Source organism: Nelumbo nucifera, chromosome 1 (assembly GCF_055504915.1).
Source record: "Nelumbo nucifera cultivar China Antique chromosome 1, China Antique-T2T, whole genome shotgun sequence".
Taxonomy (NCBI): Eukaryota; Viridiplantae; Streptophyta; class Magnoliopsida; order Proteales; family Nelumbonaceae; genus Nelumbo; species Nelumbo nucifera.
The window spans coordinates 182,099,947-182,124,625 of record NC_142649.1 but is presented as its reverse complement, the minus strand read 5'-3'; the positions used below and the strand labels follow the sequence as shown (position 1 = coordinate 182,124,625).

The 24,679-nt window shown below is 39.7% G+C and overlaps 1 protein-coding gene across 2 annotated transcripts in view; it reads left to right on the top strand.

Annotated features, from left to right (window-relative positions):
• The first annotated feature begins 3,132 nt into the window (after positions 1 to 3,132).
• Positions 3,133 to 24,679, top strand: part of LOC104600227 (exocyst complex component SEC10b-like) — an 80,372-nt gene continuing 58,825 nt past the window's right edge. For both annotated transcript variants that reach the window (XM_010263079.3, XM_010263077.3), the window contains exons 1-4: positions 3,133 to 3,331; positions 4,192 to 4,287; positions 4,637 to 4,894; positions 4,981 to 5,055. In XM_010263079.3, the coding sequence (XP_010261381.1) occupies positions 4,192 to 4,287; positions 4,637 to 4,894; positions 4,981 to 5,055 (429 nt within the window). In that variant the 5' untranslated portion in view covers positions 3,133 to 3,331. The remainder of the gene's footprint in view (positions 3,332 to 4,191; positions 4,288 to 4,636; positions 4,895 to 4,980; positions 5,056 to 24,679) is intronic.

The following is a 24,679-nucleotide window of genomic DNA, read 5'->3' as shown; positions in this document are numbered from 1 at the left end:
TTGGTCAAAGTGAAACTACGAGAAGCCTCTCCATATAGTAAATTGGAGGAGGATGGGCACCTTTAGGAATTTGGGTGGAATGGGGATTAAAAATCTAATAGAGCTCTCTTAGCCAATCTTGGATGGAAAGTTATTACTGATAGTGAACATATTTAGGTTAAGGTGGTTATTAGTAAATATTGAAGAAAATATTTCTCTATGGGAGGCCTCCCAAAAAAATGGTGTTTTGTGGGCTTAGTGGGGGATTCTTTCAACATGGCATCTTATTAAGAGAGGCATGGGGTGGAATGTAGGTGATGGCAATAATATTAGATTTTGGGCTGACACTTAGGCAGGAAATGGGCCTCTGATTAATGAAGTAACTAAGGATAGTATCGAAGATTTGGACTTAATTGTGAGCAATGTTATTGATCAATATATAAAGATTTGGAGATGATAGCTTATTATAACATGAGTTCATTATTGTGTTTGGCATGTTATAAAGCCTAATTTAATACCACCAAACCACTTGGGTTATCAACTTGCTTGGAGACTTACTCCAATGGGTAAGTTCTCTGTCAGCTCCGCTTACAATGAGGAAGGTAAAACTAATGGGGTTAATGAGACTTGTGATAACCAATTGAAGAATATATGGAATCTCAATCCCCCCTAGCTGAAAGTTTTCACATTTTTAGTTCTAAGTGGTAAAATCCACACTAAAAACAAGTTTCCTGTTAGAGGATTTAACATAGATAGTGGATGTTGTCATTGCAGGGAAGTGGAAAATACCAATCACTTGTTCATTAGGTGCATATATGCCAAGAAAGTTTGGCAGTTAATGGGATTCAACCTTAGTGGGCTTAATGGAAACGATATGACTGCCTGAAGATGGTGAGATAAGCTTATGAACGTTAAGGTTGTAAGTGGGGACTGTTTGGTCAAAGAAAATATTGCCATATTACTATGATTCATTTGGAAAAGCAAAAGCGACAAACTTTTCAATAATAGGACTACCAACCCTCTTATTCTTACTATGAAAGCCAAAAGCTATGAGGAGGAAACTAATTTTGGTACCATTGATGAATGGGGTGTTAAAAATTGTAAATTTTGGAAATCAATTATCTAGAACTGCCCTAGAGAGGGTTATATCAAAATCAACTTTGATGCATCATGTGACCTGGATGGTCTTTGTGCCATTGCATGCATTGCTAGTGAATATCGTGGCAAGATTGTTGACCTTAAAGCTTATGGTATTGGATTTTTCAATTATTAATCTAGCAGAAGCTTGGGTTGCGTGGGACGCTATCAACATTGCCATCAACTTCAAAAATTGTTTGATCATTTTGGAAGGTGACTCAAAGCTTGTCATTGTTTGCTTAAAGAATGTAGTGGATCCCTATAAAGATTAAGGAATATTGTTGATGATTGCTCTCGTCTGTATGGCTTGTTGGGTTTAGGGATTGCCTTCCAACACTCGTTTAGAGAAGTGAATCAGGCGGTGGACTGGTTAGCATGTAATGTTTTCATTGTTCATCCTGTTGTATCCATGAGGTTTAGTTTTAATTTGTTTGTCTAATTGTCTATGGTGATCTACCCCTCGGCTTGTGTAGCTCTTTGTCTTTCTCTCTATGTAACCCTCCCCCCCCCCAAAAAAAAAAACAAAAAAAAAGAAAAGATTTCCTAAACAATCTCTAATAACCGCAAGAAAGCTAGAGAGCAAGAAAACTTTCACTACTACTAGGTTGAAAAGAAGCAATCACTTGGGCAAGGCTTGATGATCTCTAAGGAATTCTTCATTGTCCTCTTGATATAATGCAGGTGTCTAAATAAAATTCCTATAAGATGCAATCTCCGTTCTTCAAATTGAGTAAAACAAACACCAAGAGTATTTAAACACCCACGTGAATTGTTGAACCACTAACTCGTGTTTCAGTGGCAAAAACGGATCGGCCACTAGGTTCATTTCCAGAATAATGCTTTATCTTCTTGTTGTACATTTATTTTACCGTGCAATTTATATTTATTTTATGCTAATATTCATTTTTTTATATTGAATGCTACTTTCCATGTTACGTATTTCATTCTATGCTTGCAAATGATGTACATGCATATTATATATTTCATTCTATAATTATTTTCTTGAAATTTTAATTTCTTTATTGTTTGATAATTTTGTATTATTTTTTAATAAGATTTTGAATGGATGTTCATTTTAAGGTAAACAGATTTCATTAATATTTACTCTTTTTTTATTAATAATTGTATAGATATTTTGACGACGTTCAAAAAATTGGATTACATAAAACATTATTTTTTTACATGGACAATATATTGTTGACTTAAAATGATTCATTACATTAACTACATTGTTTTTGTACTATAAATAATTGATATATAATATAATGTGTATATTTCTTAATACAAATTGTTATGGTATTATATATCATTTTTTATATGCGTAGAGGGAAAACCATGGCAATGCAAATGACTTAAATGTAAATTTTGATTTATTTTTGTTTCAAAAATTGAGCTTATTTTGTTTGATTGCAGTACAAATGAAGTAAATTAATACATGATGTAGAATAAAATAAAATCCAAAACAAAGTTAAATGAAAATTTGCATTTTTTTCAACTGCATTGCAACCAAACACAGCCTAAGATGCAATCCCCACACTTGAAATTCGGTAAAACAAATGTAAAAAAAAAAATCTACATTTCTTTTCACAACACCTCTAAAATGTGCATTTTCATTTTAATGGGTAATTATTAAATTGAATGGCCAAGCCAAGATCATAAAATCCAATTCCGATCCGATACTTAAACAGAAAATCCGATCCAATCACCTCTAAAGATAATCGGTTCGCATGCGGGTTGGATGTCGGACTTCGGACCGTCGACAGCCTCCTTACCCCTTAGGTATAGCTTGGTGAGAATTTTGGCTGTTGAATCATAGATTATCCAAGTGTGAGTAGTATGTTCATGATTCGACGTGTCAAAATCTAAGCCGGATTTGACGTCTAAAGCATCAACGTCTGGGAATGATATCATCGAAAGATGATTCCAATATACGGCAAAGATGTGTTGTAAGGCGTTGTGGGGCGGAGATGTGATCTCAACACTGGCATATTTCTGGAAAGTAATAAAATAATTTATATGTTTTTTTTAGAAAGTAATGTAATGCTTTCAGGTATACACCCTAAAACTGTCTAGTCTTCTCTGTCTTCATTGTTCGATTTCGATCGATCGATTGCCACAACGAACAAAGAAGCAAAGGTTGAAAAAGAGAGAAAAGACACAAACGAAGAGATAATCAGGTCTTCAGTCCTTCTCGTTCAACCGGCCCAACGAAGAGGTAACCAATTTTATATCTCGCTGATTTTGGTTGCATTAGATCAGACTGAGAACTCCTTGATTTCTAACAATTTAGTTAGGGGATAGACTTGTTGATTTTTTCTGCAAATTGTTTTCAATGGGTATGAATTGAATGCCTTTTGCTGTTTTCTCTTAGCAATTTTCCCTGGTGCACGATAAAGTAAAATGTTTAAATTTCAATGTCTTTCTGTGTTGATTTGTAATTTGAACTGTAACTTACCATAAGTCCTGCAACTTAGCTTCAACCAGCAGTGACATTGATGATTGGGGCTTATTTATTGTTTAATCACTAACTAGAGAGAGAGCACTGCCCGCAATTTGGAGAATACGTGTCTTGAAGTGGTTATTTTACTATTTTTAGAGTTCAAATGATGAAATTGCTCAGTTTGAAATCAAGCAAAGCAATATAAGCCGATCCCGGAATTATACCATGATGCTACGAATGCCCCCTTTTGAGAAGTATTCTTGGGCCTGTTAGTTGTGCTAGGCCATTCGTTGAGAATGTAGGGATTAATAATTTATCTTGTAAGTCAAGCCTGCTGAATCTCGTTGTTAGATATTAATCTTGAGGCAAGTTTGAGTGCAAATTTGGATGCTTTCGTGATTTGTTTGTCAACCTTTTGCTGACGCCACATTACATGATCAATCTCTTACAACATTGACAATTTTTGAGCAGTTAGAAGCATCAGGGAAAACAGTCGACCCTTATGGAATTTTGCTTTGTTCTAGATTCATATTTTTTTGCATGCTTTTCTGCTTAACCAAATACCTGTCCTGTTGTTGCACATTTAATTGAATGCTGTATTGCTTGGAATCTTGATTTAGTCTTCTTTGTATCAGATGAAAGAGGACAGGGATGGAACCAAGGGAGGTAGAGTTTCAAAGACATCATCTATTAGCCAACTTCCACTTATTTTGGATATAGAAGACTTTAAGGTAAAAGTAAAACATTAAAAACAGTTCATCCCATTCAAAGATTTGTAACGTTGCTTTTTATTAGTAATTAGATTATTTCAATGCTGCTAAGGGTGATGCCAGGATGGTGACGAGGGCTGTCATTTTGGCCAGTTTCTAGTGTCTAAACTGTCCAAAATATGCCTAGAGATTGCTGTATTGCAGAAGATACGTTGAAGGCACAATTGGATGGGTTAGATGTTAGGAACTTGTGCTGAAAAATGAAGGTTTTTCAGGATTGTCTAATGACTTTCCTATATCTAATGGTCCATTTGGATTGATTATTGATATTATGGAACTGAAATGAACTTACAAGTTCCTTTCCTTTTAGGGTGATTTCTCTTTTGATACATTGTTTGGGAACCTGGTAAATGAACTCCTTCCCTTGTTTCAAGAAGATCAAAATGATTCATCAGATGTCCATAGCAGTGCTGGAGGAAGTGATGTTTTACCCAATGGGCATCTGCGAGCTCCATCTGATGCAGCAAAATCAGCTCAGGGGCTCTCTGCTCCTCTATTTCCAGAAGTAGATACTCTCTTATCCCTGTTCAAAGATTCTTGCAGGGAGTTGGTTGATCTGAGACAGCAGGTATTTTATTAGGAATTCATCCAATAACCTCTATAAGATTATCCAGATTGTTAACTGATGCTTTCCTTATCCATTTTGGGTTGAAGGTTGATGCTAGACTGAACAATTTCAAGAAGGAGGTTTCTGTCCAAGACTCCAAGCACCGCAAGACTCTTGCTGAGGTTAGTAACTTAGTGTATTGAATAACAAGTTAAAGAGTTCGATTGTCAATGCCACCTCTTTCTTGATGAACAAAAGTCTGAGAGTAAGAGATTAACTTATCTTTCAGAACAACAGATGAATTTATATAGTTCGAATTTCAGCAACCTGATTTCCAAGGGAAAATCTTTGATGGGAATTGTAATTCATACCTATAGGTTTTCATCAGTCTCTATTTGTAGAAGAGTTTTCAGTGGACTGCCTATTGTTGGCTTCAATAGGTTCTTATTCCGTTACTATCCTAAACTGGACAAATACACCTTTTCTCTCCTTTCTTTTCTTTTTGATTAGTAATATTCACATTTTATTGATTTTTTTGATCAATAACACATTTCATTAATTAATCAGAAAAATAATTACAAAGGGAGATATAAACTTTCTTATCTTCTAGCTGAGGCTTGAGCCCCCAAGAAAGGAAAAGAGTTACAACTGAGCCCAAAGCATAAAATCCCTCTCCACCCCTTGTTTAGCTAACCCATCAGCAAAAGAGTTAGCTGATCTTTTCACCCAACTGATCTTGACTTCCATCTCTTGAACCAACCACCTAAATTTCCTCATCTCATTGCTGTAATTCCATAACCCATTGTTGTCTTTATTCAGCCACCCTACCAACACCTCCGAGTCCCCTTCAATTATAAGTTTTCTTATATTCATCTCCTTAGCTCTCTGAACTCCTTCCATAACTGCATAGATCTCGGCTTTGAGAGAATCACCCACTCCAATTGGGCTTGAGAACAAGGCTGAAACAATCCCATTCTCATCCCTAAATACACCCCCAATCCCCGAGTGTCTAGGATTCCCTTTACTACTCCCATCAAAGTTTAGTTTTAAGAAACCAGCTGGTGGAAGGGTCCAAGACAAAGTCATTCCTGTTTTGGTCTGGGTGCAACTAGCAATCTCACCTCACTTCCTCAACATGTCATCCGCTGTGTAATTTGTGAACAACTCTAAAGATTCAGCCACTATAGAACCCTTATATGGATCATTTCTCTTAGCTCTTCAACACTTCTCTCTACTACAGAGAAGATGCTGGAGTTTCTTTCTTCCCATAAAGACCAACATATTGCAGCCCTCAGGCATCTCCACATGGTCCTACCCCTTTTCAGACGCCACCTGAAGAAAGAAGAGGAAAAAAGACTTTGCAAGTTTGATGGATGGTTCCAAGTACACCCAAAGAGGGAGAAAACTCACTCCCAAATAGACTTTGCAGACTGGCATGACACCAATAGGTGAAAACCAGTCTCTTCATCAACTTTACAAAGAACACACCTGTGAGGGGATAAACATGTCTTGGGTTTGTTCTTTTGGAATAGATCACCAGTGTTGATTCATTCCAGAAAAGTTTCCTAGCAAAAACTACCAACCCTAGGAGGAATTGGTCTGCACCAAACTTCTTTAACAGGAAAGGGAGGGCTACAACACTAGTAGACTGGGTTAACACTTTGAAGAAAGAGGCACAAGAGAATGAGCCAGTGGGGGTGGGGGTCCAAATTCTAGAGTCCACCTTAAAGGGTCTAAAAAAACACTATCAAGAAGTCCAAGGAGACTCAAAATACTATCAATGTCTGAATCTCTCACAGCCTCCTCAAACCCAAATTCCACCCGAACCTAGAATTGGAAGAGGAATGGGTAATGAAAGAAGAAATTGGCTCATTTTTCAAATTAGACAGGGCATACAAGGAAGGAAATTGGTCCTTTAGAGGGGCATTCTCCACCCAGGTTTGTTCCCAGAAATTTTTAGAGTTACCTAAATTCAAATCATACCTGATAAGAGGGGAGCAAATTGGTAACAAGTCATGAATGGCTTTCCAAGGTGAGGCGCTTGTTGTCCTAGCTCAAATTCCAGCATCCCGTCCATTTTGCTCCAACCCATGGATGCTTACCACTACTTTAGCCCATAATTTCTCCTTCTCTAAAGGGAACCTCCATAACCATTTCCCTAGAAGGGCCATATTCCTTTTCCTCATATTCCCAAGCCCCACTCCACCTAGGTTTTTGCTCCTAGTCACCACCTCCCAGCTCACCCTATGGTCCCTCTTCTCCTCTCCTGGTTCCCAAAGAAAGTCTTTCATCATCTTCTCCAATCTATTAGACACTTTTGCTGGGTTGAACACTGACAAGAAATAAATGGGTAAATTGGCTAGAGTAGCCCTAATCAGTGTAATCCTCCCTCCAAGGGAAAGGTAGTTCTTTTTCCAAGAGACAAGTCTCCTTTCAAATCTTTCCACCACCGGATTCCAGAAACTCTCTTTCTTTGGTTTATCACCCAATGGCAATCCTAAATAATTCAAGGGCCAACCTAAAACTTCACATCCCAATAATTCTGCACACTCCCTGACCTCTCCCTCCATATTCACACAAACTACACAACTTTTCTCAAAATCCACCTTTAGGTTGGACATTTGTTCAAAGAGTTGTATCACCAATTTCATGTTCCTGATCCACCTCAGATTTCCTCTTTCACAGAACAAAATCGTGTCATCTGCAAACTGTAAGTGGGTAAGGGGGGTCTCCTCCCTTCCAAATCCCCATCCTCTTAAAAGGACCCTAGAATTCGCTCTGTGAATCAATCTCCCCAAAACATCAGCAATCAGTGTGAACAAGAATGGAGAGAGAGGGTTCCCTTGTCTTATGCCCCTAATGGATAGAAAGAAATCTACTACTGTCCCATTCACTAGCACAGAATAATGACAATTCCAAATACACTCCATAATCCATTTGCACCATCTTACCCTAAATTGGTCATAACTTTCTTCAAGAAAGACCAGTCCACCAAGTCATAAGCCTTTTCCAGGTCCAACTTATATACCACTCCCTTCTTTCTTTCCTTTATGAAGTTCTCTACACTCTCATTGGCAATTAGAATCTGATTAGTAATTTGTCTTCCACTCACAAAAGCTCATTGATTTGGTGCAATGATTACTAGCAGTACTTCCTTCAATCTCAAAGACAACACCTTTGCTAATATCTTATACAAGTTATTTATCAAACTGATTGGCCTAAAATCCTTTGGATGGGATGCATCTTTCTTTTTTGGGACCAAAGCTAAGAAGGTGGAATTCACTCCAAGGTTAACAACTCCTCTCCTGTGAAATTCCTCAATCTTGGTAAAAAGCCATCGTAAAACCATCAGTCTTGGTAAAAAGGTCACTTTCCAAAATATCCCAGCAATCTTGGTAAAAAGCCATCGTAAAACCATCCGGACTTGGAGCTTTTATTCTGTCCATAGAAAATACAACCTCCTTAATCTCTTCCAGCTCAAACCTTCTTTCCAACCTTTGCCTATTTTCTACCCCTACATTCGGTTAGTCCAGTCCTTCCAGCCACACCCCCCCACTTAAAGGCCTTCTTAAGATGGACTTAAAGTGTTCTACAAAGGTCCTTGCTATCTCATCCTGTTGTGTCAGAGCAACTCCATCAACTTCTAGTATGGATATAAAGTTCCTCCTTCTCCTCCCATTTACCATAGAATGAAAAAACTTGGTATTTCTATCTTCCTTTTGCAGCCATTTGCACCAAGATTTTTGCCTCCAATTTATTTCCTCCTTGTGTAGGCAATCCTCTAGTTGTCTTCTCAGACCCCTTCTTTGTTCCTTGTCTGCCTCTTCAAATTCTCCCATTCTTTCATGTCAAGGAGCTCAATTTGGTCCATCAAAGTTCTCTTTCTTTCTTCTAACATACCAAACTCCAATTGATTCCACTCCCTGATCTTTACTTTTAAAAATTGGAGTTTCTTATGGAATCTCATACCTTCCCATTCCACTAATGGGTTACACTCATTCCATCACTCCGATACTCTCTTAGTAAACCCAGGATGAAGTAACCACATATTTTCAAACCTAAAAGGGGCATGTCCTCCACTCCTCCTTGCAGATTGCTATGGGCCAATGGTCAAAGGTCAATCTAGGAAGAGCTCTAGAGGCTAAGTTCCCTTAGTGTTATTCCCACTCTAAAGAGAATATAAACCTATCCAGCTTAGATCAGATGGGACTCAAGTGGAGATTGGACCAAGAGAATGCCTTGTAGGCTAAAGGTATCTCTTTGATTTCAAAGGCATCCACAAACCGATTAAACTTCCTTATACTAGTTGTCACCCTCTGATTAGTATTATTAGTTTCCTCTGTGAACCTAATCACATTAAAGTCCCCTCCCACACACCAAAGCCCATCCCATAGACCTTTGACATCAGCCAGTTCTTCCTACAATTTCTCTCTCTCTCTGTAATCATTTGGTCCATAAACATTTGTTAGCACCCACACATAACCATCCTCTTGCTGCTTAAACTTTAGGGAGACTGAGTATTTTCCATTCAATTCCTCCAATCCTTCAACCACATCCCTCTTCCACATTGTCACTATCCACCTTGAAGCTCCCCATGAGGGAGCAGCCACCCAACTAACCCCCCTAGCTCTTCAAACACTCTTTGCCCATCTATTGTCAAACTCAATTCTTTTGGACTCCTGTATTAGTACAATGTCTGGGTCAAACCTCTTGATCACTTCTTTAATTGTTGCTCTTTTCCTTGCACTTCCTATACCCCTCACATTCCAACTAAGCATCTTCATAATCACTTCTTCCTTAGTTCCCTTCTTCACCTAACCACTACTTCCCCCCTTTCCTTCTATCTCCTTTTACCCTGAACTTCTTGTCACCTTCCACATCCCTTTTCAGTCTCTCAATTTCACTCAGTTTTCTTTTCTTTATTTTGCTCCTCCTTTTGTAGGCCACCTTTCAAGACATTCAAGTTTTTCATTCTACACCCTAGCTTCCCCACAAATTCTGCTATTGAATCCTTTCTATTAGATACCTCCGCCACTGTCCTCCCCAACTCGTCCAATCTATATCTCCTCTCATTCCCTTCTCTCCTCTCATTTGATCCCTCCCCTCTTATCTCATTTATATCTTTCCTCCACATCACATTTTGTTCAACTTTACTGAGTATTTTTTTCAATGATTTCCTACACCTTCTCATTCTTGTTCCTTTCTTCCAACACCTCCCCACTATCCTTCATCACCCTCTCCTTTAGCTTAGAGCAACCACCAACTTGGTTGGCTTCACATGCTAGGGCTGCTGGACTTGGGATGGGATCGGAATCTGGAACATAGGACACAGAACACGCATCAGTAACAAAAACTGAATTCACTTGGTTACCTAAGTTTGACTGAAGGGCTGGAAGTGGACTCGGGCTAATGTTATCAGACTCCCTTTCTTGTTCCGACACTTGGTTACTATCTGTCTCCCTTAGTTGGTTGGAAAGCAGTTTTGTCCCTTGGACAACCTGGCAATCTTTCCTCTCTCCCCGTGGTTTACCCCTTGTTGGTGTATTCCTGCTCTGCTTCAGTTTCTCTTGGTTTACCCTTGCATTTGCGCCTTGCGCAGTCTGAAGCCTTGGGGACGGGTTATTTCTGCGAGTGTCTTCAGCCCCACCTACTTTATGTGTCTCAGGACTAATTCCTTCACCTGTCAAACCTTTTTGGTCATCTGGACTGATCCTCCATTTCTCCTCTATGTCCCCCTGAAATAGACTTGCAATGCCTAACACTTCCATATCACCATCGTCATAACCACCGTCATCATTCACACTTCCAATGCTGGTACCATCATCTGAGCTATCGTTAGAGTCTTCTTCATTCACTCTACAGTCCACCCATCCTTCGTCCATCTCCTCTCTTTCTTCAATTCTCTCTCGTGCATATCTAGGGTTTGGTCTCTCTGAGGAACGTCACAAGGAGCTAGGGTCAGCTTGATCTTGGCGGGGAACCCACTGTAGATCAATTTGTTTGTCTGTTTTCCGCTGCTGCAACTCGTCCCCATTGATCATCGCCATTCTAGACGAAGATAGACCGTAAGGTTTGTCTGTTGTCGACCTTACTTTCCTCGCCTTGCCTCGACCCACGTGAGCTTTTAAGTCATCACGTGGGTCTTTAAGAGTGTACCCCGGCTTAATGGTTGAATCACCCATAACCCCAGCCGGTGCAGATCTCGCATTTCGGTGTACAAGACTTAGTCCACTTAGTTTCTTTGCCATGTCAGCATAGGATAATTTGCTCGTTTTATTTTTACTTAATTCAAAAAATTTGAATTAGCTTCCTTTAAAGGCTGACTTGTTGTTTGGTTTACCCCTACCAACTGACTAATTTCTATTTTAGTTTTCCCCTGCAAGTCACCTGCACTACCCATTATCCTCCCCCCACGTGTCCACCAACCTACCAACTCATCTTCGTCTTCAACCTTGGGAGTTATTCACATTTTATTGATAGCTAATAAAATTATGTAAATTGTACTAAGGCTTGTCTAGGGCTATGCTACCTCAGTCATCATTATCCATGTGCTATTATGTACATTCCTACGATGATATTCCCAGTAGTCACCCACAATCTGGTCAATTTATGTTTTCCTCTTGCTTGGTTAAAGCATCTTTTGTGCTATTAGCCAACCTATGTGTAATGTGTCCATCTGGTTTCAACTTAATTCTCTTACTAGCCATCTTCTCTCACTACATGTCTGTACTGTCATGGTCTTGGGGTTTCATGTTTATTCCTGTTCCAACTTTAATAAAGTAAGAAAAAGTGAAGGAAAGGATAGAAGAAAGAAAGAGAAGAAGATAGGAAGAGAAAGGAAGGGAAAGAGAAGAAAAGGAGAAGAAAAAAGGGAAGACTAGAAAGGAGAAATCTGTTCACCCTCCCCTTACTGTCAATCCAGGTTGTATTAACATTCTACTAAGGCTGAAATGACTACAATACCCTTAGGAAAATTACAGCAGATATAAGAGAGAAAGAATAACATGAAAAAGACAATACTGCCCCTGTTAACTACCTCTAACAAGTTTGACACTCCCTCTCAAGCTGGAGCATATATATCATAAAGTTCCAGCTTGTTACAAATATAGTCCATCCTTGAGCGACCCACACTTTTAGTAAAAATATCAACTACTTGGTCTTCCTATTTAACATAGGAAGTAACAACCTCTCCACTTGTGACTTTCTCTCTCACGAAATGGCAATCAACTTCAATGTGTTTAGTCCTTTAATGAAACACTGGATTAGAGGCAATATGTATTGCGACTTGGTTGTCACAAAACAATTTAATGGGTTGACAAATTGTGATATTCATCTCCCGAAGAAGATGCTTCAACCAGACTCTTGTTCTATCCATGGGTCAGGTGGACTCCCCCTTCGAATGTGTAAAGTTTATTTACTTCCATGCCTAATTGGTCAACCAAAAGGGCCAAGATCATGTGGAGATGTGGTAGGGCTGCAGTGTGTTGGACTATTTGGGAGGAGAGAAATTCAAGGGTATTTTCAAATAAGGAAGAAGCTTGGAAGCAATGTTGGAGACTATCCACATTAGGGTGATTCACTGGTTAAAAACCTTGGAATTGTTTGCAGTGTTCTTAGTTGATGAGATGATCAGAAAGTGGAAGGAGATTGCAGAGTTTGGCTCAATCAAGAAGACTTCAAATTCCTGCTAGACACCTCCACCTCATGGGTTTACCAAACTGAATTTTGATGGCAGCAACATGGGTAATCTAGGGCCCTCCGGAGTGGGGGGAGTGATAAGAGATGAAAAAGGGAACCTGTTAGTTATGTATTCCGGCCCAATTTGGGTGGGAGATTCCTTGAGGGCTGAGATCCTAGGAGCTCTTGAAGGGATATAAAGGGCCAAGGAAATGAACTTTAAAAAGTTGATCATAGAAGGTGATTATGAAATTGTAGTGAATTGGCTAAAAGAGGACAATTCTATGCTCTGGAAATACAACAGTGAAAAGAGGACGTTCAAGTGGCTCACCAAGGATATGGAAATTCGTTATACATGGATGGTGAGAAGTGCTAATGCACTGGCAGATGGTCTAGCTAGGCAAGGGGTGAACAGAAATTCTATGTTTTGGGCTGTTTTGTAATTGCTCCATGATTTGGGGTTTATAGGGTATTTGGGAGTTAAGATTCTTTAGCTCATTTCCTTGTAATTTTGGTTTTTCAAACTATTAATAAAATCCACTGTTATTGATAAAAAAAAAAGACTAGCTCACAGGTAGCATGGGCCATTGCCCTGCATTCAGCTTCAATGCTACTCCTAGCAACTACATTCTGCTTCATGCTCTTCCAAGTAATGAGATTTCCACAGAAGAAAGTACAATAACCTGTAGTAGACTTCCTGTCCATCGGAGACCTTGCCCAATCTGCATCTGAGTACCCTACCAGAGACATATCTCCCCCTTTCTTATACAAAAGCCCTTGACCAGGAGCACCCTCATAACACCATCCCAATGAGTAGTTGTTGGATTTTGCATGAATTGACTAAGGACTCCAACACTAAAGGAGATGTCAAGCCTAGTGATGGTAAGATAGATCAACTTGCCTACTAGTCTCCGATATCTTGTAGGGTCTTCTAATGGCTCCCCTTGACTATCAGTCATCCTCACATTGGGATCCATGGGAGTTTCAATTGGCTTGGATCCAAACAACCTAGTTTCATCCAACATATCTAGAACATACTTTCTTTGGGATAGAGAGATTCCCCACTTTGATCGAACTACCTCAATTCCAAGAAAGTACTTCATGGTTCCTAGATCTTTAGTTTGAAAGTGTTGCTGCTGTAGGAATTGTTTCAACTCATCAATTCCATGTGTATCATTGCTAGTGAGAACAATATCATCAACATACACTGCTAGAATGATCTTCCCAGATGATGAGTCTCTACTAAGCACAGAGTGATCAAACTGCATTGTTTCAAGCCAAAATCTTGCACCACACTACTAAAACAACTGAACCATGCCCACGGTAATTGCTTCAGCCCATAGATAGCCTTCTTCAATCGACACACCTTTCCTGACTCCCCCTGAGCAACAGACCCAGGAGGTTGCTCCATATATACCTCCTTTTGAAGATCACCATGGAGAAAACACATTTTTGACATCAAGCTGAAATAGGGGCCAACCAAAGTGGGTAGCTAAAGAAATGAGCACTCGTACAAAACCTATTTTAGCCACAGGAGAGTGAATAGATTAGCTAACTCCTTTGTGGATGGGTTAGCTAAGCAAGGAGTTGAGAGGGAGTCAATGTTTTGGGCACAAGTGTAATTTTTCTTTTTTGTTCTTGGGAGTGTTAATCTCCTTTTGGAAGATAATAAAGTTTATCTTCCTCTCTGTAATTACTTTTGTGATTAAGTAATGAAATGTTGTTATTGATAATTTTTTTTTAGCCACAGGAGAGAAGGTTTCTGAATAGTCCATACCATAGGTTTGAGGATACCCCTTTGCAACAAGTCGAGCTTTGAACCGCTCAATACTGCCATCTTGGCGGTGTTTAACTATATATGCCCATCGACAACCAACAACTTGCTTCCTAGGTGGTAAGGAAGTGAGATCCCAAGTATTATTGGACTGAAGAGCATGAAATTCTTCATCCATCGCCTTCTTCCAGTTAGGAGATGAAAGGGCTTCTTGTAGAGAACATGGTAGAGAAACAAAGGATAGAAGGGAAATGAAACGTTGATGTGAAGGAGACAAGTGAGCAAATGAGACATACCGAGAAAGGGGGTGATTTGTGCAAGTACGCTTACCTTTGCGAAGGGCAATAGGAAGATCAAGATCTGAGGATGGTGGATTTGTCAGCGACAAAGACTCTGGTGGAATGTTAGAAGCTGGAGCTGGAGCTGGATCAACTATTGGCGACAATTTTGGTTGTCTATCACATTTAGAGTACACTTTGTGAATAGATGGTCGAATAGGCTCCTCCATAGTAGGCAAGGGAATAAAGACATCACCAGATTCAGAGGGAAGAGGAATAGGAGGAGAAGGTTCATGTCCAGAGAAATAGGGTAAACTCTCAAAGAAGGTAACATCCGGAGCAACAAAAGCTTTCTGTAAAACAAGATCATAACATTTGTAACCTTTTTGAGTACGAGAGTAACCAAGAAAAACACATCTAATAGTTATGGAGTGAAGTTTATCATGGCCTGAACCCAATTTGTGAACAAAACACACAACCAAACGCACGAGGAGGAAGAGAGAATAGGTGAGGTGGAAAGAAACAAGATAGAGAAAGGTGACTCGCCATCTATGATTGAAGAAGGCATACGGTTTATGAGAAAACAAGAGGTGAGAACTACGTCACTCCAATAGATTTTAGGAATTGACATTTGAATCAACAAGGCCCGAGCAGTTTCAATCACATGGCGATTTTTTCTCTCAGGCACACCATTTTGCTGAGGAGTGTGTGAACATGAGGACTGATGTATAATACCATGAGAGTTGAAATAAGACTGAAAATTATTATGAAAGTATTCCTTGGCATTATTTCAACGAAACAGTTTAATGCATACACCAAACTGATTTCTTATTTCAACGTGAAAAGATAGAAACATAGAGAACAATTCTGAACAATCTTTCATTAAGTACATTTATAAAAAAAAATGATCTTTCATTAAGTTAATCCATGCCATTCTTGAATAGTCATCAATAAATGTTACAAAATATTTGAATCCATTATAAGATGACACACGACTAGGATCCCAAACATTTGAGTGGACTAAAGCAAAAGGACTCAGGACTCTCTTGTCATCCCTAGGAACAAAAGACACTCTGTGATGTTTACTCAACTGACATGGCTCACAATCTAGCTGAGTTACAGATTCCAAGGTTGGGATTTGCTTTTTCAAAATACGCAGAGAAGGATGACCAAGACGACAATGCCACTTATGTGGTGTAAGAGAGGAATGAAGAGCCTTCTGAGGTCCATGATCATCCAAGTAGTACAGTCCTCCAACTTCACGACCGCCACTAATCGTCTTCCCCGTCTTGAAATCTTGAAAGACACAATATGAAGGATAAAATGTTATTGAACAATGACGGGTTTGAGTAAGCTTACTTACAGGCAAGAGACTAAAGGGAAACTTAGGAACATAAAAAACCGAGCGTAAACTAAGGTCAGAACCAAGAGGTCAGATGTGGAGGAAGAAATGTGCTGATTAGACAAAACTTTAAGTTTTTCCCTTACTTATTGGTTCAAATTCTGAAGTCTTTGAGGGTTCAATACCGCAGTTAGCAATGTTTGTGTTGATTAAACCCTAATAAATAAGAAAATAATAAAAAGAAATTAGTTTATAAACACAAAAAATGAATACTTTTGTTTAATAATGTCAATTTTATAATTATAATCTCAAAAAAGTAACAATATAAAAGTATTTTATAAGGCACTATACAAAACTGCTAGGCAACTGGGCAAAGCGAGCCTCCAAGGGCGCCTTGTCACCTAGGCGCCCGCCTAGGCGTCGCCTTGACAAATATGTTGGTAAATTCTTGTGACGTTCTCTTGTCTAGAGTACAATTGCTTGGCATGGTCCTAAATCTCCTTGGCCACGTCTAGAAACATAAGGTTTACACTAATGTGATTCTCCATACTATTCCAAAGTGATGTCATAATTTGGGCATTCTCTTGTACCCATTCATCGTACCCTTCTAAGTCACTTTTCAATGGACCCTCCTTGATGTACTTCAACTTGCCTCTTGCAATAGAGATACCTCAATCAACTTGGCCCATGAGATATAATTAGTACCATTGAGTTTCACCGTAGTTAATTGAGAAGTCATGAAATTAATTGCACAACTACTGTAGGTTTTGCTACCATTTGACGAAGCTATGAGTGAGAGATCACTGATTTGTCACCTAGGCAAATTGTCAAACAGTTGGTATGCAACTACTGTAACATACATTTTTCTTTAGGAAAAACACCAAGAATCATCAGCCCTCTACTTTAGAAACATTTTGGAAAGATTGCATACAAACCACAAGGTGTCACCACAACACAAACCACTACAAAATCACCACACATTGAGGAGCCCCTACCTCACTACTCGAAACATCACAAAGCTGCCCTCTTCGAACTGCCGAATAGAGGGCTTTTAGAAAAGCACCACCAACTCACACAACACTGCAATTTGAGGCATTAAAGCCTCTTTTCCAAGTGGGCGATCAGTCCTCTCAAGCCCTTTTCCTTTCCAACAAAGAATAGAGAATATTCTCTATTCATAGGGCACAAAAAGTTTGGACGTGAACAGTGCTGTCGACCTCAAGGCTCTGATACCATTTTCCAACTTTAATAAAGTAAGAAAAAGTGAAGAAAAGGATAGAAGAAAGAAAGAGAAGAAGATAGGAAGAGAAAGGAAGGGAAAGAGAAGAAAAGAGGGAAGACTAGAAAGGAGAAATCCATTCACCCTCCCCTTACTGTCGACCCAGGTTATCTTAACATACTACTAAGGCTGAAATGACTACAATACCCTTAGGAAAATTACAGCAGATATAAGAGAGAAAGAATAACATGAAAAAGACAATACTGCCCCTGTTAACTACTTCTAACAATTCTGACAATTCTATCCAACTACTATTCAGGAATTTCCTTCCACTGAATTCTTTGTGGTTTAGTGATTTCCTAACTTCAGTCTTGTTGCAGTATTAGTTGTTCGGTCGTCATCGAGTTGCTTTGGCATATAGATATGGAGTATAATTCCATAGCTTCATCATTACTATCACTATAGACTGCCAATGCCTGACCTTCCAGGATTTCCTAAGCTGTAACCACAAAGTTTACCTATATTTGGTGTTACAAGTGATGCGAATTCTAAAGAGTGCAAACAAGAAGGCTTGAGAACATCGGTCTTTATAGGAAAGTTGGGGATGGAATTAGGAAGGAGGAGAGTTAAAGGCGTTTTGATGCTGTCTAATTCCGAGAACCCCAATGCATTGGAGTTGAAAAAAACAAGAGGATCCAGTAATGGGCAGCTTGTTCATGTTACCAAGGTTTTTCATCGTCGCAAGGAAGGACTGGTTGGGGATGGTCTTTGCTGTAGATTTAAGAGAATCTACAAGAGGAAGGGAGCTAAAGCCAAATCTAAAGTTCCGAACTGTTTGAAAGACAGAAGAGATGCAAGCTGTTTAGAAGTTGATTCAGGCAGGAAAGCTCAGGGCATCAATTCAAGTATTCAAAACGACAAAGCATCCATGGGGTGAGAGACAAAAGGAACAGGATAAAGTCTTCTGGAAGGAATTTGGAGGAAGAGAGAGATGATGGAAGAAGGATATGAAGGAGAAGATTGCTGATAGAGGGGGGGGGGGAAGGATGAGAGAAAAGAAACGTCAAAAAATTTGTTGGAAGCCAAAGTTCAGGATGAGGCTGGAGAGGAAAGAAGAGAGGGGGAAAGGGAGGTAGAGGGGAATAAAGCTGAAGGAATCCCTTAGGTAATAGGTTTGAGAAGGGAAGAAGGGGCATTGATCAACTAGTAGATAGATAGGTGGCAGTTGGGAAATCTCTTGACCTTTTCTTTTTGGGGGGAGAAGCGGTGGTGAGGAAGGCAATTGAATAATTTCAACAAAAAAGACAACAGGAAAATAACAAGAGGAAAGCAGTTGGGGAAGGGGGTGAGATATGGAAGGAAGATGAAGGGGAGGCATTAGATCTCGGTGATGAAGAGTGGAGTTGTTTGGTAATGTCGCAGGTGAAAGGGAGAGGTTTGGTTTCCTTGGACAGTTTTGTGGTGGTGCTCGGGCTCAGCCTGTTTTTCCAAGAGGTTCTTTCAAGACATGAGTTCTCGCTTCTTTTTGTTTTCTTTTTGGGGTGTTTGGGGGACTTTTGTTTTTGGGCTTTGGGTGCCTTGATTTTGCTTACTTTTTTGAGGAGGTCTGTTAGCCCCAAACTACTGAACTTGGGTTCAACAGCCAGCCACCCCACAACTACTTAAGAGTAACCTTCCTATTTGTAAATGCTCTACCGTAGCTGGTTTGCAAGCTGGATGCCTTGTACATCAGCTAGTATGTCAGCCCTTTTAGAGTCCCCTATTCCCTTCAGGCCTGAAAATAAGAATATGATCTTGCTGTCCTTATTTATCAGAACCCCTCTTATGTCCAAAGGTCCTTGATTATCCTGTCTACTCCCATCAAAGTTCAGCTTAATAACATCCTCCTGAGGTGGGATCCACTCTACCATAATGCCAAGGTTTAAAGAAGCTTGCTCTCTTTTTTTTTCTTTGAAACTGGTTCAGAGGGGTTTAAGGCTGGTATGCCCCCTGAACCAGGTCAGACCCCAATACGACCCCTGTAGGGGCATATTGTTAAGCCACCGGTACGACATGATACGCCCGATACAGGGCGTATTGTATCAAAATTTTGAACCTTGCAAAATGCTATTCTTCCTGGTAGATGTCTATGCTAACGTACTCCTCCAAAGATCATCAAAAGAGTAATTGTCAAAAAGATTCAAGGTTTTCAGCCATTGAGTTGCCTTGTCAAAATACAACCCTTAAGTTCAGAAAAGCTTCTTTCCTTTCCTAAGAAGATTCTGGCATTCCTTTCTTCCCGAACAATCCACAAAAGAGATGCTCTGGTGCATTTCCACATGATTCTCCCTCTCTTTGTGTGCCACCCAAAGGTAGACAGATTAAACAACAAACTAACATCAGACGGCAAGTTCCACCTACATCCAAACAACAGAAAGATCCAATTCCATCAAGCTGCAGCAAAGGAACAACATATTAGTAGATGGTAGCAGTCCTCATTCTGAGCATTACAAAGAAGAAAGAACACACCAATTAGGGTATAAACACCCAAGAGGTTTCTTCTTTTGCAACTTTTCCAAAGTATTAATCTTACCATAGTAAACTTCCCAGATTTTAAACAGCTGGACGGATTTTTTTCGTTTCCTTAAATTGGGAGGAAATCTACCCAGATTTTAAACAGCTGGCCTCCCTAGGCCAGTTTTAGATCATTCTCCAATTCAGCTTGTTTGTGGGAATAGGGAGAAGGTAAAGACTCCTTTCAAATTTGAGAACTCTTGGTTTGAAGAAGATGGTTTTTTATCTCTATTGAAATCAGTGTGGAATGATCTCTGGGTTGAGGGTACTAGCTCTTTTATCCTTGCGAAGAAGTTGGGAGCTGTTAAGGAAAGGGTCAAGAATTGGAAGGCAGAAAAAGGATCAGATTTTGAAGGTGAGAAAAATAATTACTTGAAAACACTTGAAATTACTGCTGTTAGCAGAACTTCTGGGTACAAAAATAAAGCCAGAAATCGAAGAGGAAGAAAAGAGAAGAAGAGAAGAGAAGAGAAGAAAGAAGGAGAAGAGAGAAGAAGAGAGGAGCAAAAGAATGATGGGCTGAAATCACTTACTGCCGCCCAAGGCAGTATTATTTATATGCTCAATATAACTTTAGGTAAAAGGACAAAAATGCCCTTTACCTATACTAGTACAAGTAAGTAAACAAAAGAACAAGAAAGAAGAAATAAGACTGAGCATATGGGACCACATAAACAAGAAATATCTTGTCTGGTCCACTGTATCACAACACTCCCCCTCAAGTTGGGAATAGATATTTATCATTCCCAACTTGCACAAATCTGATTCCAATTTGACTCTGGTGATTGCTTTGGTGAAGAGATCAGCAAGCTGCATAATAGAGGCAACATAGGGCAAACAAACATCTTGAGGAGCAACTTTCTCGCGGATGAAATGACGGTCAACCTCAATATGTTTAGTTCTGTCATGCTGGATGGGATTATGAGCAATATTGATGGCAGCTTGATTGTCACAGTACAACCTCAACGGTTTTTCCTCGAGAAGAGATCTCAGCCATAACACTTCAGCCACACCATTGGCCATAGACCTGTATTCTGCCTCAACACTTGAACGGGCAACAACATTTTGCTTCTTACTACGCCATGATACAAGGTTACCTCTAACAAAAGCACGATATCCTGAAGTTGATTTTCTATCATCAACACATCCGACCCAATCAGCATCAGTATACACCTAACTTTTCATATGATTATGATTTTTGAAGAGTATTCCCCGACCTGGACATTTCTTCAAGTAAGCAAGGATTCTTTCCACAACTAATAGATGAGTGGTTTTAGAAGAATGCATGTATTGGCTGAACACACTAACAACATAAGAGATGTCAGGGCGAGTGAGGCATAGATAAAGGAGCTTTCCAACTAGTCGTTGGTACATTGCTTCGTCTTTAAGAGGTTCACCCCCTTCAACACTTATCTTATGATTCAGCTCAATGGGCGTGTCTGCGGGTTTAACCCCTAGTTTCCCAGTGTCCTCAAGAAGATCAAGAACATATTTCCTCTAGGAAATAAAGATACCATGTCTAAAGCGGGCCAGTTCAATTCCCAAGAAATAGTGTAGATCACCAAGGTCTTTCACTTCAAATTCCTCATGAAGGAATTGTTTGAGAGAATCAATCTCATCAGCATCACAACCAGTCATAACAATGTCATCAACATACACTGCAAGAAGGGTGAGGGGAAGTACCATTTCTCTTAATGAAAAGAGTATGATCAGAGTGGGCCTGTACATAGCCAAACCTTTCAAGAGCCAAATTTAAATATGTTAAACCAGGCTCTTGGAGATTGCTTTAAACCATATAAAGCTTTTTGCAATTTGCAAACTTTCTTTCCTATAGCAGCTTCATAAAAACCAGGAGGTAGTTCCATATACACTTCTTCCTGCAAGTCTCCATTAAGGAAAGCATTCTTGACATCAAGTTGGAACAAAGGCTAGGAGAAATTTGCTGCAAGGGATAGTAGAACTCTAATGGTATTCATCTTGGAAACAAGGGCAAAGGTTTCAAGGTAGTCAATGCCATAGGTCTGAGTATACCCCTTTGCTACCAGCCGAGCCTTATACCTCTCAATCGAGCCATCTGCATTATACTTCACAGTGAAGACCCATCTGCACCCAACTGGTTTTTTTTCCTTCTGGCTTGTCAATTAGCTCCCAAGTCTTATTTTTAATGAGAGCACCCATCTCTTCTTCCATTGCATTCTTCCACTCAGGTACTGCAGGAGCTTCCTGTGGAGATCTAGGAATAGGTATGGCAAAGATAGATGCCAAGAAGGGACCTATAGGATGGTGAAAGATGATCATATGTGATAAACTGAGATATACAATGAGCAGTGGATGAAGTGCACCGACGCTTTCCCTTGCCGACAACAATGAGAAGGTCAAGATCATCTGGAGGGGGTAGAGTATCAGAAGATGAGGGTAATGCATCAACAGGCAAGGAGGGAGAAGTACTTGAATCTGGAACTGCAAAGGAGAGAGGAACTGGCCTGGATTGGTTATGAGCACCGAAATCAATTTGCCTCCACCTCTTGTGGTAAACTCTCAACTCCCCACACCTCCGACACATACCTTCATAACACAACTCTCCTTCAAGAATAGGGATAGGTAGAGGAACTCCAAGACAAGGACGATCCTTCTCATTATTCTTCCCTTGAGAAGAAACACCTGGGTAATAGGGGACATCCTAAAAAAAGGTAACATCCATGGATACAAAACGAGAACCAGAACTAGGATCATAGCAGCAATATCCCTTTTGATTTTGTGCATAGCCAAGGAATATACATTTAGCAGCTTTAGGAACAAACTTAGAACGATGGGGTCCAAGAATTTGAACAAAACAAGTGCACCCAAAAACTCTAAGAGGGATGGAGTACAAATCTTTCTCAGGATACAACAATGAAAAAGGAGTTTTCATATCTAGAACATGAGAAGGGATTCTGTTGACGAGGTACATAGCTGTATTAATAGCATCCCCCCAAAAACGAATGAGAACATGAGAATTCAGCATAATATTTCTTGCAACTTCCAAGATATGCCTATTTTTCCTCTCGGCAACCCCATTTTGCTGAGGTGTTCGAGGACAAATACTCTGATGAACAACCCCATATTCGAGAAAATATGAATTCAGATGCTTAGTGAAATACTCTTTGGCATTATCAGATCTGAAAATTTTGATTCTAACTTCAAATTGAGTGAGAACCATTTGATGGAAGGCACGGTTAAGGTTGGAACCTCATCTTGTGAATGCATAAGATAAACCCAAGAGAAGTGGGAGTAATCATCAACATATGATAAGAAATACTTGTACCCCCCCCCCCCCCCCCCCCATAGTAGAAATATGATATGGCCCCTATACATCAGTATGCACAATTTCAAAAGGAGAATTGCTTCTTTTATTACTCAAAAAATATGAAGATTTACAATGTTTTGCAAGTTCACAGCTTTCACACTTCAAAAAGGACATCTGAACTGACTTAAACAAAGTAAGAAACAAGTTTTTTAAAGATCCAAAAGACAAATGACCTAAACGATTATGCCAAAGCATAATCTGACTCATAGTTTGCAACTCCTTTATCACTTCCAGGGGGTGCTCGAGCAGGTAGATTCCATTCATCTCATGTCCAGTCCCAATCACCTTCCTTGTCACCAGATCTTGGAAAATACAATGGTCAGGAAAAACGGTTACTGAGCAATTTTGGCTTTTTGTAAGGCTACTAATTGATAGTAGAGTAGTGCTAAGCTTGGGTACATGCAAAGTTGAGGATAAAGTAATGGCTTCAGAGATTCTGATGTTTCCCTTGCTAGAAATGGGAACAAGGGATCCATCAACTATGGATACTTTATCCCTACCTGAAGACAAGTTCTAAGAAGAAAATAATGAAGACAAACTTGTCATATGATCTGATTCACTAGAGTCAATAATCCAAGTAGGGTTAGTGTTACCTGGAGTAGTGGCATGAAAAGCAGTGGCTCTTGTACCTGAGTGGGCAAATGCTGATGTGGAGGAAGGAGGTGGAGTAGTAGTAGAGACAGACTGAGATGATCCTGCAAGCTCGGCTTCATTCTCCAACTGAGTCAATGCTGCCCTGAATGCAGCAATGGCCTCTAAAGAAGTGGATCGAGGCCCCTGAAGAGAAGAACCATCAGAAGTAACAATAGCATTTGCATTCACTTTCTTATTCTTGAGTCTTTCCGGCATAAGATTCGGGTGAAGCTTCCAACAAGTGTCTTTTGTGTGCCTAGGTTTCTTGCAATACTCACAGAACACACCATTCTTTCCTTCATTCTTCATCTCTTTCTCCCTCTGACCACTATACTTTTGTCTTGCAGCTGCTAATGCCACTTCCGTCTGAGAATTTTGAAGCATAACCTTCCTTCTACTCTCTTTACTATGTATCAGAGAGTAGGCTTGAGACAAGGTAACATTTTCTCTAGTGAAAAGCTGCTGTCTGACAATGTCAAATCAGAATTCAGACCCGCAAGAAATTCAAAAACTCTATTCCTTTCAACCAACTTGTTATAGGTTGCTGCATCTTTATTATTCTCCCACTCGATTGTTTCAAGGTAATCTATCTCATGCCATAGGGATTTCAGAGTGGAGTAATAAATTGATACGGGTTTCTCCCCCAGTTTCAGATTTTTTTTTTTTTTGATAATTGCTCCCCCTGTTTCCGATTGTTAACTTCCATTTTCAACTCAAAGGCCCTAGCCACATCAAGTGGCTGGGAGTAAGTTTCTTTCACATTGTCCCAAATATCTTTGGCAGTCTTTGCCCAAAGATAATTTCTGCTAATATGGGGCTGCATCGAATTGCACAGCCATGTCATCACAAGATAATTGAACCCATTTGGAATGGGAAGAGTCATCCTTGGCTGGTTCCTTAGTATCTCTAGTCACATACCCTAACTTTCCTCTTCCTCCAATTGCCATCATGGCAGATTGAGACCACTCCAAATAGTTAGAACCA